This window comes from Pinus tabuliformis, chromosome 3_2, assembly GCF_031772625.1.
Source record: "Pinus tabuliformis cultivar Carrire ecotype Pingquan chromosome 3_2, CPIR1, whole genome shotgun sequence".
In the NCBI taxonomy this organism is placed as follows: domain Eukaryota; kingdom Viridiplantae; phylum Streptophyta; class Pinopsida; order Pinales; family Pinaceae; genus Pinus; species Pinus tabuliformis.
The window spans coordinates 1,262,307,131-1,262,325,784 of record NC_142302.1 but is presented as its reverse complement, the minus strand read 5'-3'; the positions used below and the strand labels follow the sequence as shown (position 1 = coordinate 1,262,325,784).

The following is an 18,654-nucleotide window of genomic DNA, read 5'->3' as shown; positions in this document are numbered from 1 at the left end:
ACATAAATTATAGACAACAATTTTTTTTTTCAAAAAATATCACTACCTTCATTTAGGAATCATCTTCAAAAGGGTATTCTTGGTTTTTTAATTTATTTAAACAATAGATTAAAATCTTAAGCAATCATATGTTTGCAAAATGTGATTAAAGTATTACTTCGCCAACTTGGAAAAGTAATAAAAAATATAATTTTTCATAAAAAGAAAAAAATTAATATGAAAAACTTAGTTCTCTCCGCATAGATCATGCTTGCACATCTTAAAAGGTGTGCATATGTTTGTGTAGCATAACTTAGTCTAAAATGTGTAATTTTTAACACACACACGCACATATATCTTAAGATGTATGTGTGTTCGTTTAGCATAACTTGTCTAAAATGTGTATATATATATATATATATATATATATATATATATATATATATATATATATATATGGAAAATTGACAGATTATATGACACTAATTGTTTTTGCAAAAAATAGCATTATGACTTGTTGTAGTGGCTACAACACCCTCCAAACTTTTGGCCTGCATCCAATTTTGGAGCCTTCCTTCGTTTTTCCTTGATTATTTCAAACACTCCGGCTCATCCCATGAGCTCATGTCGAGTCTTTACACCCTCTTTGCTTGACCGTTCACTGGTCTTCTTTTAGCATGTTGGTTGCAATGTCATGCTTGCAGTGTTATTCTGGCTATTTTCAAGGTTTGTCTTCATGTGTACAAGTTGTGTTCACTATCTAAGCATCTGTCACACTCACACATGAATTTGTATGAAATGTCACGCAAGTGTCATCACAGTCGTTTAACGATCTATCTCAAGTGTCACACTTGTCACTCACACCCATTAGTTAGTCACACTGAGCATGTTGTCTAGTTGGTTTGAGGTGTCTTATTGTCGAGTCATGTTGAGTGTGTGTTCGCAAGGTCAAGTATACACGAGTTCACTCACTCACACACTTAACCATTTTGCTGAAGATCTATCGACCAGAGCACCCTCCATCAGTCGGACCTCCACTAAGTTGTGCTGCGCAGTCTCAACCCTCAGTGACTAAGCGTTGTTGCCCAAAAATGCACAGAGCTTGAGGTTGCCTCCCAGGCAGTCTACATTGTGTAATCATGAATCAACCTGGCTTACTGTCACCCAAAACAACACAAAATTTTCCCAAGAAACTATCTCAATATGCCCTTCCTGTGAGCCTATCCATTAAGCCTCCCACTAGTCAACCAGAGAATTTGACTGGGCAGTGACCCTGAGCTTCACTCCTCCCAAAAATTGCACAAAATTTGTCAACCTACCTACCTGCATTGACTGAAGAAATAGCACAGAAAAGAGGGACAGGCACCTGTTTCCAGTCACTGAACTAGCTCTAGAAATGGCGCAGTTTTGTCAAGAAATCCCCCTGCTAGCCGCCCTGCCACTCCTCTTGAAAATTGCATATTTTTCTTGGACTGTCCACCAGCTTCCTGACACCCCGCTCAGCCTAGAAATTGCACAGACATGTCCTGCATGACTACCTCCCAAATCTGTGTAGTTTTGGCCAGCAAGCTCACGCATCCCACTCCTGGCCTCCTCTAAAAATCTACGCAGTTTTCACTACCAGTGCCTCCTGCTTCCAGCACTGCCTTCCCAGAAAAAATTGCAGAGTTCTTCCTCCCAGTTGAGCCAAATCCTGCAGATGTCGTTGCTTTCTTAGACTTCTCAACCTAGCCTCTCAGTGACCTCTGCACAGTTTTTCCCGATAATGCTTGGAGCCTCGCATCCTGGCCTAAAATATGTTATGCGCAGTTTTAGAAGACTTGTCCTCTCTCCCAGTCACCTCCACTCGAAAGTGAAAGATGATGCATCATGGTAGACTAGGGGATTTCTGGATTTGATGTCATCTCATCATGAGTGATTGCAGATACAGGTACACGGATGAGACATGGCGCGATGACTAACGAGATGAACAAGGCGCGCATGCTAGGAGACTTGTTTGCGAACGGATCAACACATGAAGCATGCCAAGTACCAGCGAAGGGGATACATGCACATGCAACATCAAGCGAATTCCAAGACCATCGAAGACTCTACACACCTTTTCATGCAGAGGTGAAGCTATGATACACCAAGAGCACACTCATCATTCAGCAACACTGCAGCTCGACATGGACACCACCCTCAACATGAACATACCAGCACTATCATGTCGATTCATGTCATGAGTCGTCTCGGCCACATCACTACTATGGGACATACTGTTGTAATCAATGTAATGTAACGTGGAAGTCCAAGAGACCTACATACGAAGTTGAAGAGTCACATCAGTTGAAGAGTCATGTAAGTCAAACAGTCATGAGGGAAGTCAAAGAGTCACAAGGGTCAAGTTCACCCTTGGCTATATATACCCCTCATTTGTACATGCAAAAGACTTTTTCACCTTGGCTCCTCCCACATAGCCTTGAGAGTCTGTAGTCTTTTCTTTGAGGAGTGAGCAGTGGCTCTAAAGCCCTACTATCGGGGTTGGTGATGTATGGTGTATGGATGTGTCTTGGAACTTTCGCTTAATTCAGAAGCCTGTTAACAGGCCAGCACGTTTTCACACATGTATTGTATTCGTTTATAAGACTATTATTTGGGTGCTTGTAATGCATGTTTCTTTAACCTGTACTAATATAGTTGAACTATTTCAGTTGTTTTAGTGCGTATTCTATTGGAAATGCGTTGTATTAGTTGTTAACATTGTCTTGCCCGATTGGACTACTCCATCGGACACTCGACAGATTCATTCTTGTAAACTTGTTATAACGATCGTCGCACTCGTGTGGACTATTCCGCTGGGTGTTGTACGTGCTATCTCTTCACTTTGTGTTTGTGACTGTCGCATTCATGTGGACTACTCTGCCGGAAGCTGCACATGTCGTGATGTGTTGTGCGTCTCTAAATAAGTTGGGACTATTCCCTTTCAACTTGAGACTCACTCTCACCCTCTCCCTATGCAGTGAAAGAAATTAGACACAAGTTACACTAAGCACTCACCAAACACACAAACCTCATTGTTTGAAGACTAAGTATACCACTCTCATGTGCCGATAAGCAAGACCTAAGGCATATCTTTAAGATAATGGAAATCGGGTCATCATACCGGATGGGACTCCTACACGAAACAGTGTGAGGTCTATTTGAGACTTCATACCGGGATCCCCTGAATGTTGGTGGGTCCAGCACTGTCAACATATTTGGTGCTAGAAGGAGGGCTGCTAGTTGTTTATGGCTGAATTTCCTCTCACCCCCACTCATCAATCATTTGGTCAACCCATTAACTCACACTCCCTCTCACCTACGAGAAAATCTGAAGCTTTTTACTCCTCACCTCCTAGACGTGAACACAAAATTTCGTTTCAGCACCTATGCTCTATTCGTCCCATCCCCCGTCAGTTTTCCAAAGCAGTTAGACTGATCTCAAGATTATAAGATCTTCCATATGCATCAAAGAAGCCAAATACCACTCCCAGAGGATTTGTTGTCTCATCAGTGGAAGAAGTAGTTCTTGCCACTCTCGAAGGTATGGCATAAGTGGTTGAGAATGTAGAGGAACCTCCAGTCTTCTGATAGGGAGAACAGGACACTCTCGTGATCTTGGGCTTAGGCTCAGGTATAGGAGACAAAGGGGAAGGCAGCGGAGGAAGTGGAGGCAAAGACGAACCAACAGACACAGAGGTGGAACCATCAGATTTTGAAGAAGAGGAGAAAGATGAAGAAGAAGAAGACATGGCTAACCAAAACCTGGAATGGATTACTCAGGGACCATTGGCTCTCTCGGGTGCTTTGTATAGGATGCCAAATCGTTCAGAGAGGATGTTGACAAAGTATGACCCTGACAGAACCGTGAAGGTAGAAGACCACTTAGACAACTTCTACCTACAACTGCATACACTTGAGGTATGGTACGACGACGTTGCATGCAGATTATTTCTGTGTACCATGGATGGCTGAGCAGCGGTTTGGTATCACAACCTTCCTGTCAACTCCATCCAAAACTGGGGTATGTTCAAAAGGATGTTTTTGGAAAAATTTATTGATGACAAGACCCCTGCCATGTTGCTCAAAGAGTTGAGTAGTCTCAAGATGGAGTCAAAAGAGAAAGTGAAAGACTTCAATTAGAGGTTTTTACTCATTTTGAGACAAAAAAACATCATGAATCCATCACTATCAACTATTACACGTCTCCGCTGCGAACCAGTATTGCGCAGTTCGTTAAGCGGGCTGCAAAGCCAACGTTACTTGAAAATTGGGAAGAGGTGATTGTTGTGGAAAAGGACTTACATGTGATTGGAGTCATCAAGGATGACAAACTAGCAAAAGACTCCAAATATGCAAGAAGGAAGCCCCAAGCTGCTATGAGTAAGGGGAAAGACAAGGAAGAAAGTGACATTTAAACCCTTACTCGTCTTGTCAAGAACTTGACAACAAAGGTATCTGAGCTAAAGCAACGAACGATCGAGACATCTTCTAGCAGCTAGCCTCCCAGACAACAGAAGAGAAGCATGTCATCAGGCAGCAACAGCTTCCCATCCAAAACCGCGCAGAGCTCCAGCTCAATGTTCCAGATGGAAATGTGCGTGAACTCCAAGTTTTTCTCATTCCATGAGGACTGCCACCTGGAAGGAACTTGCCTGGAATGGAAACGAGTTGCGGACTCGGTGTGCAACAGTTTGAGAAATATGGTAAACAATGTGTAGTGTCAACTGGAAGACGAAGATGATGAAGAAGATGTTGCATATGATGAGGCACCAAGTACTGGACAGGTGATCAACATGTATCAATGCTCGCATGCAACACAAAAAACGAACACTGAGAAGCAACCTCCAAACTATATGGTCGATACAATCTCAGAAGTCAAGGGGATCCCCCTACTATTGGGCAGATGCAAGAAAAGCTTGAACTGTTGAGGAAGGTTGATCCACCAACCATCCCAAAGTAGAAAGCAAAAAGCAAGCCCGGGAAGATAGCTACAAACAAGAGTACATCCATGAGCAGTAAACTTCAGAACACTCCGCTAGACAGTACAAACACAAGTCTAACCCTGGACACCTTGGTGAGTTTACCCACTCTTGACTACAATATAGTGGAAGATATGGAGAAAACTTGTGCAAAAATATCTTTGTTCGAGTTAGCTAAGCTCAAGGATCAGTGATATATTCTGCTGCACGCATTGGGGAAAACATCAGCAAACAACATAGCCTCTACTAGCAAGGGAGAAAGCACATCTCCTGGTTCACTCACAACTGTGCTCAACACACTCTGGATGGAATAAGAAAACTCGGTTTGCCCTCCATTCTTTCTCTCATTTGAATCTGTTTGGTTGACTCTGGTGCATCAGCTAATGTCATGCCACTCTCCATTTCCAAGCGAATCAATTCGCAATGGAGCAAGACATCTGCACAGATCATCCAACTAGATTGAACATGCGTGCTAGCCATTGGTGAACTTCATGATGTGATCATCCGATTATCTCATGATGGCCGAGTTCACCAATGCATCAACATTGTCATTGTGGACATATCAGAAATATATGGCTTATTGCTTAGCAGATACTGGTCCAGCAAGTTGAATGGATACTTTGCCACATACTACTCACACTTATGGCTTCCGTACCAGGGAAAAAGCAATCAGATCCAGGTGTTATCCGAGAGATACATGAAACATAATGTCACTCCCATCAATGGTGAGAATGAATCGTTGTCTTTCGCGTAGCTCATGTTCAGAAACTGCCTCTTGGAAACACAATTGGGGTGTTATCTCACACAACTAGCTCCAACCCCACTATACACACAGTTGGGCCTCCTTCCTTGCCCAACTGATGGGAATGAAACATGTATAGTACATTGTAACACTAGTAGCATTAGCAGTAGCAGTACTGGTGCATCGAGCAGTCCATGTACAGACAAATTGTGGACCATGTATTTTGATGGATCAAAGACACATGATGGCTCTAGAGCCGAGTGTGTCTTGATAGACCCAAAGCACAGGAAACACTTGATCTCAAGCCACTTGGAATTCGAGTGCATGAACAAAACTACTGAATATGAAGCACTCATATTGGGCTTGCACAAAGTCATTAGCCTCAATGTTGCTACACTCAAAGTGATAGGTGATTTAGAAATCATGGTACGGTAGGTATGTAACAGCATACATTATTTTTCACCTCATCTCAAAATTTATCAACAAGAGGTATGGCAACTGATCTCTAACTTCCAAGCTTTCAATATCATTGTTGTGCCAAGAATGTGTAATGCAATTGTCGATGTCTTAGCTAACGCAACTGCTAGGATGACACCGCTTAGGGATAGGTTTACTGTTGTTCTATCCGTGATAACATAACTAATCTATGTGTATTTTACGATGATCAACAAATACTACACTTCATGGCCAATGCTGATGTCTTCAAGGAAGCAACGATTGACAAAGATAAGCACAATTAGTCTCTGCAAGCCATAGCTAATGACAAGAAATGCAACCTCATACCCAAGGGTGTGGTATCTCTCAAAATGTTCTATTAATTGCAAAACTACTTTCAAGGGCCAAGGAACAGAAAAACCCATAGTTCCACCATGACGCATGAACATATCAACTTGGGAACGGAACAAGATCTGAAGTTTGCCAATCTCAGTATGTGTTGCACACCGCAGGAGCAGCAAGCATTTGTCCACTTGTTCAAACAGTAACAATATGTGTTTGCGTGGACATATGATGATCTAAAAACATATGACACACGAATAATCCAACATGTGATTTTGATCAAAGAAGGGGTCAAACCATTTCAGCAAAAGCTGAGAAAAGTACATCCGTCACTTCAACCCCTCATACAGAAAGAACTGACTAAGTTGTTGGATGCAGGGATCATTTACAGAGTTCGTCATTCTACATGGGTTTCTAAGTTAGTTCCTGTACATAAGAAGTCAGGGGATATCCGCTTATGTGTTGATTTTCGAAACTTGAATCGTGCCTCGGACAAAGACAACTATCCCATGTCGTCGATGAAACATATTTTACAGACAATATCTGGAGCAGAAATGGTTTCCTTGCTCGATGGTTTTTCGGGATAAAACTAGGTTCTAGTAGTAGAACCTGATAGACTAAAAAATACCTTCCATACCAAGTGTTGTATGTTCTCCTATAGGAGAATGCCATTTGGGCTTATGAACACAGGTGCAACTTTTCAGCGCACCATGGACATCACTTTTTGTGGACTTATCAGATAGAGCATAGTGATGTACCTTGATGACGTGATTGTCTTTTCCAGAAAATGGTCAGACCACATACACCATCTAAAGAAGATATTCGAGCGATGCCGAAAATACGGGATATGTTTGAATCCCAAGAAAAGCGTATTTGCAGTGTCTGAGGGGAACCTCCTTGGGCACATCATTGCCAGAAGTGGGATCAAGGTTGATCTAGATCGAGTTTGGATGATCACACAGATTCCTCACCCAGCTAATAAGAAAGTCATGCAGTCCTTCTTGGGAAAGATAAACTTCCTCCGGATGTTCATCTCAAATTATGCACAGATAGTGAAACCTATGCAAGACATGATCAAGAAGGATGCAATCTACAGTTGGGGTAACAAGGAAAAGAATACATTCACTTGTATCAAGCAGGTTATAGCAGATGTGCCTTCACTTTACAACCCAGACTTTAATAAGGATTTCTTGACATACACCTTTGCCTCCGACAATTCACTTGTTGCAATACTCACTTAGAAGGATGACCTGAATGAAAAATGTCCCATCTCCTTCATGAGTGCAAGCATGTAGGGACCCGAACTCAACTACCCCTCTATCAAAAAACAATAATATGCAATATACAAGGTGGTGAAACACTTCAGACCCTACTTGTTGAAGAACCATTGCATAGTCTTTGTGCCACACCCAACAGTCTGATCTCTTCTTGTAAATCAAGAGCTAGGTGAAGGACGTGCAAACTGGATAACAAGATTGCAAGAGTATGATCTTGACATCAAGCCAATTGACATTGTAAAGGGTCATGGACTTGCAGCCAAAGTAATCCATGCAAAGTAGGAAGAGGAAGAGCTCACTGGTTGGGAGCAAGAAATCGAGATGTACGATGTAGAGCAAGCACCACCCACTTCATACGGAAACTCTTGGTATGAAGATGTGTGCCAGTACCTTGAGCATGGCACCATGCCCTCTCATTTCTCCATGAGACAAAAGAGGGCATTTCGCCTCAAAGATTTACCTTATCAGTTGGTGCACGAAGTGTTGTATAGAAAGCACAGCGATGGAGGGACATGATTCAGAGAAGGTCTTGCATTATTTGCATGGTAGACGAGTTAGGGGCCACTTTGCGGGAAATACCATTGCGCACAAAGTCATACGAGCAGGTTTATACTGGACCACATTATTCAAGGATGCACATGCCTATGCCTACAAGTGCCTGGTCTGTCAGTGATGCGCCAACAGAACACGAAGGTCAGTAGACCCGCTGCACCTTGTTGCATTGACTGAACCATTTCAACAGTGGGGCCTGGACATCATTGGGGAAATATTCCCATATTCGTCGAAATAACACCACTACATCCTGACAGCTACATATTATTTCACGTTGTGGACATAAGTAGTTCTGCTTAAGAAAGTGAATGACCAGGAAGTCATCAGCTTCCTCCAACAAAACATCATCTCACGATTTGGCGTTCAGGTATCACTTGTTTTTGAAAATGAAACTTACCTTTTGTCTTTAAAGCTTTATGATTTTTCATTGCAATATGGTATCTTTCTTAAACACTCAGCTAACTACTACACACAGGGAAATGGTCTCGCTGAATCTACAAATAAAAACCTTATCTGCATTATCAAGAAGACCATTTACTCTGAGTAGCGTAACTGGCACTTTTCTTTGATGAATGCTTTATGGGCTGACCGTGTAACACCTAAACCCTCTCTGAGAACTTCACCATGCTTCTTGGTTTATGGGAAAGAATCCATCATTTTGCCAAACATCTACTTGCCTGTGCTCCAATTGTCCCAAGAATCCCAAGGCAAGCCTTGTCTGCTAGTTCAGCGTAGGATGGATAAACTTCACAAGTTGCAGGAAGAAAGGGTGAAAGCAAAAGAAAAATTCACACTCCACCAAAACTGTATCAAGAGATGGTTCGACAAGAAGTCCACATGGAATACTAACTTCGATGTAGGTGACTTAACCTTGAAATGGGATAAGCCCCATGAAGACAAAGGAAAACATACAAAGTTCTAATCCCTATGGATTGGTCCATACATTGTCTAGGAAAATATTGGCCCACACACGTACCATCTGCAATCACTTGACGAGAGGATTGAAAACCTTCCTGTCAATGACCAAGATTTAAAGCACTACTTTTAGTAAGTCAGGTTCGCGTCGTGCACCATGTACATAGTCTGTTTACTGCTTGTTGTCTTTTCGCTTTGCGTTGCTATTTTTTCTTTGCTTTGTTTTGTTTGCTTAATATCATGCTATTTTTTGTTTTTTCAATAAGTGCTACCTCTATTGAGTTCTGGCTTTTGAATGATTATGTGGCTAATATCCAAAGAGTCTTGTGACATTGCAGCACTTGTTCAACCTTGTGTATGTCTTCTCTATGCTTGGTTATAACCTTTGGCTAATGAAGTCTCGAAACACTATGATCAGGCTTAAACTTGTTGTGTGTTCGACTGAGTTGGAAAAAGGTGAACCATGTTTGTCCATGGGGTAAGTGGGGAAATCGAATTAACCCACACAACGATTCAATACTCCCTGATAGACCAAGGCTCTGTGTTGTCAATGGACCGAAACAGAGAAGGTATTCAACCAGTGTGTCGCTAAGTGTTGTAGCGGCTGCAACACCCTCCAAAATTTTGGCCTACATCCAATTTCAGAGCCTTCCTTGGTTTTTCCTTGATGATTGCAAACACTTGGTCTCATCCCATGAGCTCATGTAGAGTCTTTAAACCCTCTTTTCTTGACTGTTCACCGGTCATATTTTAGCATGTTGGTTGCAATGTCATGCTTGCAGTCTTGTTCTGGCTATGTTCAAGGTCTGTCTTCGTGTGTACAAGTTGTGTTCACTATGTAAGCATTTGTCGCGCTCACACAAGAAGGTGTATGTAATTGCATGCAAGTGTCATCACGATCATTCAACGATCTATCTCAAGTGTCTCACTTATCGTTCGCACCCGTTAGTCAGTCACACTGAGCATGTTGTCTAGTTTGTTTGAGGTGTCTTGTCCTTTAGTCATGTTGAGTGTGTGTTCGCAAGGTCATGTATACATGAGTTCAATCACTCACACACTTAACCATTCTTCCGAAGATCTATCGATCGGACCACCCTCCATTAGCCAGACCTTCACTAAGCTGCATTGTGTAGTCTCAACCCTCAGTGACCAAGCGTTGTTGCCTAGAATTGCGCAGAGCTTGAGGCTGCCTCCCAAGCAGTCTGCACTACGCAATCCTGGAATCAACATGGCTGACTATCACCCAGAAAAATGCAGAAGTTGCCCAAGAAGCTATCTCAATTTGCGCTTCCTGCAAGCCTATCCATCAAGCCTCTTGTTGGTCAACCAGAGAATTTGACTTGGAAGTGACCCCGGGCTTCACTCCTCCCAAAAATTGTGCAGAAGTTATCATCCTGCCCGCCTGCACTAACTGAAGAAATTGCACAGAAAAGAGGGATAGGCACCTACTGCCTATCACTGCACTGTCTCTGGAAATTATGCAGTTTTGTCCAGGAGTCCCCCTGTCGGTCGGCCTGCCACTCCTCCTGAAAATTGTGTAGTTTTCTTGGACTGTCCACTAGTTTCCCGACACCCCGCTCAGCCCGGAAACTATGCAGACATGTCCTGCATGACTGCCTCCTAGATCTACATAGTTTTGTCCAGCAAGCTTCCCGCATCCTGCTCCTAGCCTCCTCTAAAAAGCTGCGTAGTTTTGACTGCAAGTGCCTCCTGCTGCTCGCACTGCCTTCCTCGAAAAAATTGCGCAGTTTTGCCTCCCAGCTGAGCTAGATTCCGCAGGTGTCACTCCTTTCCCAGACTGCTCAACCCAACCTCTTAGTGACCTCTACACAGTTTTTCCAACAGTGTCCCGAAGCCTCACATCCCGGCATGATATATGCTCTTCGCAGTTTCAAAAGCCTTGTCCTCTCTCCTAGTCACCTCCACCCGAAAGCGAAAGATGATGCATCATGGTAGACTAGGGGATTTCTGGATTTGATGTCATCTCGTCATGAGTGATTGCAGATACAGGTACATGGATGAGACATGGCACGACGATGAATGGGATGAACAAGGAGCGCATGCTAGGAGACTTGTTCACGAATGGATGAACACATGAAGCATGCCAAGTACCAGCGAAGGGGATACATGCACATGCAACATCAAGCGAACTCCAAGACCATTGAAGGATTCACACACCTTTTCATGCAGAGGTGAAGCTATGATACACTAAGAGCACACTCATCATTCAACAGCACTGCAACTCGACATGGACACCACCATCAACATGAACATACCAGTATTGTCATGTTGAGTCATGTCATGAGTTGTCTCAACCACATCACTATTGTGGGCCATATTGTTGTTATCAATGTAATGTAGCATGGAAGTCCAAGAGACCCACATACAAAGTTGAAGATTCATGTCAGTTGAAGAGTCATGTAAGTCAAACATTCATGAGGAAATTTGAAGAGTCACAAGGGTCAAGTTCACCCTTGGCTAAATATACCCCTCATTTGTACATGCAAAAGACTATTGCTTCAATTAAAATAATCCAGATTGTTTATAATGAAGAAATCACAAATATGTTATGTCTATTGCTTCAATTAAAATAATCCTTTCAGCAAGTTCTAGTGAGATAATCGATGTCAAAAATCTTGACAACTCAGAGAATTTTTGAGATCACATTTGATATAAAATCACATCTGAGATCTTCGAAAATCAGAGAATTTGAGAATCACATTTGAGATCTTCAAAAATCAGAGAATTTGAGATCACATTTGATGTAAAATTTGCTTTCTGTAACAAGTCGTCTCAAATTGCTTTACTGTCCAAAGGAACTAACTCAAAATTAGAATCTGTTTCAAGAAAAACAAAATAAGTTGTGAGTAGAGATGCGCAGAGAGAAATGGACCTCTTTGCCGCTATCCACCTTGGAGATTTTGAAGGCCAAGTGAAGGTTGGAAATTGCATTTAAAAGAATCTCGCAATGGAAGCGGACAGTGCATTTAAAGTTGGGAGAATTGTAGATATAGCTGCCTGTTAGTCACAAAGATGCTCCTCTGAAAAACTCAAAACTCTTGTTATTGTAAACATCATCGCAACATTTAGCTACAGAATCCTGACTTCTACACCATGCTTTTAGATACAAAATCGTAACTTCTTCAAAGAAATGAGAAAAGCTATATGTTTTCCTGGTAGCTGTTATGACAATAAAGTTCTCAAGATGGGGCAAGATAGAATTTGTGAACTATGATTACTTAATGTTAAAGGTAGTCTGAATTGTCAAAGATGTGTGTTAATTAACTTTTCTTGTTCCTTTAAATTAAATCGTAGTATCATTTTTTATGTTGGTTATGACAAGTTTTAAAAGTGAAAGATAGACTTTTTTACCCTTACTCATAAAGAGTGATATAAAAACTAAGAAACATAACAAATACAAAATTCTTCTTGTATTTAATACCAGAAGAGTGTCACACATTCATATAGATGTAAAGGATATTGAATATAATTGTTTTTTAAAGATAGAATAATAAATTATAATCATAAACGCATCTCCAAAAAACCACTCATGTGTAGATATAACTCTATTGTTCACATTTACATGCAATCAATTATAAAACATTTATATGCAATCAACAACAAAGATTTATGTACAAAGAAGCATATAACCACCACTTTGTTACAATAGACTAAGATGTAGAAGAACTTTGACCTTCACAAATGTTGTTGATAGTAGCACTTGTACTACCCAACAAATGTGTTAGATTTGGCTGGAATTTGGGAATGGAAGTAGTGCTCAAAAAAGTGTCTTTGATGTTTTGCAATGTGCCTAGAATGCCCATCATTGTAGGTCGTCCTTGAGGAGATTCATTTGTGCAAAGCAAACCCACATTTATCAGTGCATTGAGACAATTGAGATCTTTATCTTCTTCAATGCATCTACTAGTCCTCGTTAATAGACCCATGTCCACCACTTCTTGTACTTGGTTTGGAAAACTACTACCCACCCATTTGTGCAATGTCATTCCTTCTACAAACATGTCATGGGTGGGCTTCTTTCTAGTGAGCATTTCCAATAGCACTATTCCATAGCTATAAACATCGCCTTTGGTTGTAACTTGTCCTCCCATTCCATATTCTGCATTCATAGATCCCCATCTTAAGTTTTTTAATTTAATTGAAAATGTTAAGTAAACATAAGAAAATCATAAGATTGCTTCATATGGGATATAATTTAAATAATACCTGGAGGAATGTACCCGGTAGATCCTTTGATTGCATTTGTGGAAGTGAGAGCTCCATCTTCATTATTTGCAAAACATATAGTAGCAATGCCAAAGTCTATTAAATATGCAGTCATATCTTCACCCAACAACACATTGTTGGGTTTCAAATCACAATGAATCACTTGCACAAAGCAATGATGATGGAGATATGTCATGCCTTGGGCAATATCTATTGCTATATTCAACCTTTGAATCAAATTCAAACAACTTTGTTCTCCATCATCGGGATATAACCACTTTTCTAGGCTTCCTTTTGGCATAAATGGAAATATCGAAGCTTTGATTTGGAGATCTGAATAGCAAGTTATGACCCAAATCAGATTCCGGTGTCTAACTCTACCCAAAACTTTGCATTCTCTATCAAAACTCTTTTGAGCCCCTTCATTTTGTAGATTGAGAAGCTTGACAGCAACCATTGTGCCGTCATTCAAAATGCCTTTATACACTTTTCCAAAACTACCAATTCCTAACAAGTTTGCATCACTAAATTCATTTGTTGCAATGGCGAGCTCTGCATAGGAGATTCTTTGATGCCCCACATTTAATGATGGACCAGTGTCTCTCTGAATATTTCTCCTACAATTCTTTCTCCACAAGATTGCAAGAAACAAACACAATACAACAATTGCTACAACAACAACCGGTATGATAACTCTTTTGAGATTCAAAACACTTTTATGTTTATGAGCATAGCACGGTGGTAGATTTACCCAAGGTCCACATAGACCAAGATTTCCCATAAATGTTGTGGTGCCAATCTTTTTGAAAACTCCTTCTTTAGGGACTTCCCCTGACAACTTGTTAAAAGAAAAATTCAAGTGATGGAGCATTGTGAGATTTGCTAGTGATATAGGTATTCCACCTGACAAATTGTTGGAGGAGAGATCTAGGTCTTCAAGACTTAGAAGTTCACTGATTGACACTGGAATTGGACCTTCAAGTGCATTGTAAGAAAGATTCAGATATGCTACTTCTTTGCAGCTTCCGACAATACTTGGAATATAGCCAGTTATTTGATTTGCCGAAATATCTATGGCTTGAAGCTTATCAAACTTTCCTAGTTCTAAAGGTACATGGCCACTTAATAGATTGTTTGACAAGTTGAAATAGAAGGCTAAATTTGCAAGGCCTGCAAGCTCTTCAGGTATGTGACCACTAAGCTTGTTGTATGATAGATCTAGCAGTAGTAAGTTCACACATTTCCCTAAACTTGCAGGTATGTTTCCTGATAACTGGTTATGGTTAAGATATAAATATCTTAGTTGTTGGAGGTTGGCCATAGAATCAGGGATTTTCCCAGACAAATTATTTCCAAAAAGATATAAGAGACCTAACCTCTTTAGCTGCCCAATTTCCATTGGAATGTTTCCTTGTAAATTATTGGAATCCATATATAACCTCTCCAACTTCTGAAGCATACTAACTGAAGAAGGGATTGACCCTGTAAAAGAATTACCTTTTAAACTAAGGAATGTTAAGCTACTTAAATTTCCAATTGCAGGAGGTATTTCTCCAGCTAATTCGTTGATACCCAAGTCTAAGTAGTAGAGTTTTGTAGAGAGGTGGCCTATAGAAAACGGCAATTGCCCAGTGAAGTTATTATCAGATAAGTCTACTACTTGTAGATCGGAACAGTTACTAAGAGCTGTTAGAATCGGGCATCTCGTGGTGTTGCCGCTAATAAGGTAATTGTCGTTCAAGTAAAGCCACCGGAGATGTGTCAATTTACCCAACTCCATAGGCACTATTCCGCTGAGCTGGTTCCCTGCTAAGGCAATCAATTGTAACTTGGTACAATTGAAGAGGGATGAAGGAACGCTGCCACTTAGCTGATTATCTTCCAGAATGAGTTCCATTAACTGGGTGGTCTTCTTGGTACACAACTCCGACGGAATGTGGCCAACTAATTGGTTAAAACATATATCCAATTTTTCAAGATTGGTGCAGTTGGACAACGAAGACGGAATGCGTCCCGTGAGATAGTTCTCACCGAGATCAAGAACGATGAGCATACCCAATTCGGAAGGAACACTGCCGTGAAGGTTGTTCTCCGCCAATTCTAAGTACTGCAAAGAGGATATGTTTCCCAAGCAGTCCGGGATTGTTCCCATCAAATTGTTATCACCCAAGTACATGGTTCTTAGGTTGGGGAGAAGACAGAGTTGTGGGGGAATGTTTCCTGTCAGATTGTTATAGGAGAGAGTCAAGTTCCGTAAACTGCGGCAGCTACCCAGAGTGGGCGGAATGGAACCCTGGAGTTGATTCTTAGACAGGCGAAGCATCTTTAAGCGAGAGAGGGTTCCCAATTGATAGGGAATTTGACCGTGGAAACTGTTATTGCGAAGGCTGAGTACTGTAAGAAATGAGAGATTGGCGAGAAGGGGAGAGATTGTACCTTCTAATCCCATGTGCGAAACATTGAGGGAAACGACTCTCTGCCTGCGCCTGCTGCATATGATGCCCGTCCACTGGCAGAATGAGACATTTGGCATCCAAGACGTGGCTAAGGAGTGGGAGGGATCATATGTGATTGCAGACTTGAATGCAAGCAGAGCGTGTTGGTCGGAAGCATTGGTGAGACGAGGAGGATGGTGAGGGAAATGGGCGATGGGTGTGGAAAAGACAAAAGGAGGATTGAGAAAGAGAATGAAAGAAAGGGTGGCGAGGAGAAGCATTATGGTAATCTGCATCTCTTGCGTGACAGAAAGAATGGTTTCTGATGAGAAAATGGAGCTTGGTAATGCAGTAGCTATATAGCTGCTGCTGCATTGAGTGAAGAGACTCAAATTAAGAATGGCAAGAATCTTTTCAAGATGTTCCGGTCGGTTAATTTTCCGAAAAGAAGACCGCACTTACATAAATTAAGGCCAAAATTTGGAGTTTGACCTTTTCACAGAAGTAAGAAAAGAATATCACATTTCTTCTATTTGAAGTTTCTTCTATTTGAAGTTTGAATAAATTGAACGATGATGTTTTACTTTTACCGTAAAACAGGGTAAGGAATACGGCATTTGCACTCCATAAAATCCGCACTCCATAAAAATCAATACTTAAAACGTTAAAGTAAATATTACTTCAATGTACGACAAAATAAATTGAAAAAAAATCTAACACACCCTAAAATAAATAAAAAGGTCCATAAAATTAATCATAAATCTTTCTCCTGGCCTCTCAATAAACCAAAGTAAAATGTCCATCCCATTAATAAAAAATCTAACGCAACCTAAAATAAATAAATAAAGGTCTATAAAATTAATCATAAAGATTTCTCCTTGCCTCTGAGTAAACGAAAGTCCATCCAATTAATAAAAAATCTTTCTCCTTATCATTTGGTGACGAAAAGCCTTTTTGTAAGGAAATAAAAGTAACGAATTACCTTTTCTATAATCACATTCCGTTATAGAAATTGCTATATAAGTTTATTGTATTTAAATAAATTAAAAAATATTAATAAAAATCATATATAAAAGTTTTATTATAGAAATGATAATAATGCTTTACAAAAAATATGTATGATTCTATTAAAAAAAGAATGTATATTTTCTTAAAAAAACACATAAATAAGCACATTTACATTTCTTTCTAATTTTATTAAGATAATAAGACAAAGTAAAACCTAATTTAGGTCAAAAGGACCGTTTTAGTTTTTTATTTTAAGTTTTTTTGGTTTGGGTATTCAATAATGGTATGTGTTTTTGTATTCTTCCATTAATTAATAGTCTTGGTTTAATAATAGTTATTTTTTGTAATATTTATGGTAATAAACAAGCTTAGTTTATAATTAGAATGAAAAGTATTATATTTTTTATGCTTAATTTATAATTAAAATAGAAATTCATTCCTTATTCTTGGAAATGTTTAGAGAAAAATTAAGATCTAAACACTCTAACCCTCTGACCTTTTGACAATGTTAAAACTCAAACACACTAAGAAAACTTTCCTCTCATAAAATGAAATATTTAGTTTCTAATAAAACTTTCCTCTAATAAAATGAAATATTAGAATATTTAGTTTCTAATAGCGAGTTTCCAATAGGTGGCTAATGATTATGATTGATCATAGGTATTTCACATACGTGCATTAGCCATACATTACAATCAAATGAATATTTGAGGAATTATAAGAAGAATGTGTAGGAGAATCTAGATATTATGAGACAAAAAGGATGAATGTCCAATTGTTGTGCTTGCAAATGATGATCTAAAAGAGGGTACATGTTGCTTCCTCGCATGGTGTGGATATGGAAAATTATTTAATGTTTAACAATATTCCAACACGCCTATTTTAAATTTAAAATAATGATTTAAAATCTAGGAAGAGAGAGAAAGTGATAGAAGGAATCTCTAGTGTGTGGGTCGGGCCTTCATATCCATGGTAGGAGGATTTCAATGAGGAGGAGGAGGAATGAGAGGAGGAAGAACAGGGGGCAGGGGACCTGTGCGATGTTACAACTGCAATCAAGAAGGACACGTCCCCAGGGATTGTCCTCTTCCAAGAAGACCTTGGTGCTCTCAATGTCGGGTTAATGCACATGCAAGAGAGGATTGTCCGAGTTGATTACGAGATGGGAAGAGCAAACCAGGCAATGGAGGATTAACTTGATCAATGCAAAACCGATGGCTACTGAAATAATTCCACTGTCCAACATAAACATAGTCACCAGGGGAGGAAAGAAGACGAGGGCTAACCAGGGTGCGCCAGACCAACCCCCTGATTGTTCGGGTAGCTTCCCCAAAGCGATCATACGACCATGGATAGCAGAAGCAATACTATAAGGAGGCATCAAAGTTGTTTGAAAACTTGGCGGAATCCTAGAAGGACAAATTGCCAGATTTGGCAAAACCCATTGTTTCCCACCCGATTGAGGAATGGTTCAGACTATTCTTGCATATTGTCGACAATGATCAGATGTTAGGGGAGTTGTGCAAGAGTCTGAAAGTAGTTCTGCTAGAAGGAGAAACTAGGGAAGAAAGAATCTCGGCGAATCTGTCGGAGAAGCACACGAGAAGGGTTCAAAGAAATAAGAAGAGAACAAGCAGGGAATTTAGAATTGACACACAAGTTGCAAGATTCCAGATCAAAGATACAATGTTAGACCTGGGTTCAGACGTTAACATTCTGTCCAGGAAAACATGGGAGGC

General features: G+C 40.3%; 1 protein-coding gene across 1 annotated transcript; it reads right to left on the bottom strand.

Moving 5' to 3' along the window:
* Positions 1 to 12,764: 12,764 nt before the first annotated feature.
* LOC149185328 (uncharacterized) lies at positions 12,765 to 16,294 on the bottom strand. The gene is made up of 2 exons (XM_089419081.1): positions 13,473 to 16,294; positions 12,765 to 13,365 (listed from the first exon to the last, which is right to left on the bottom strand). Exons 1-2 carry the CDS (start codon positions 16,201 to 16,203, stop codon positions 12,917 to 12,919), a joined length of 3,180 nt encoding a protein of 1,059 aa, XP_089275207.1. The 5' UTR covers positions 16,204 to 16,294; the 3' UTR covers positions 12,765 to 12,916.
* Positions 16,295 to 18,654: the final 2,360 nt, after the last annotated feature.

What these genes read in the sequence shown, in the direction of transcription:
- LOC149185328 (XM_089419081.1), bottom strand. Translation starts at nt 16,203, where the DNA reads ATGCAGATTACCATAATGCTTCTCCTCGCCACCCTTTCTTTCATTCTC. An exon ending in TACCGGGTACATTCCTCCAG is followed by an intron (nt 13,366 to 13,472) that starts GTATTATTTAAA and finishes CTATGAATGCAG; the next exon opens with AATATGGAATGGGAGGACAA.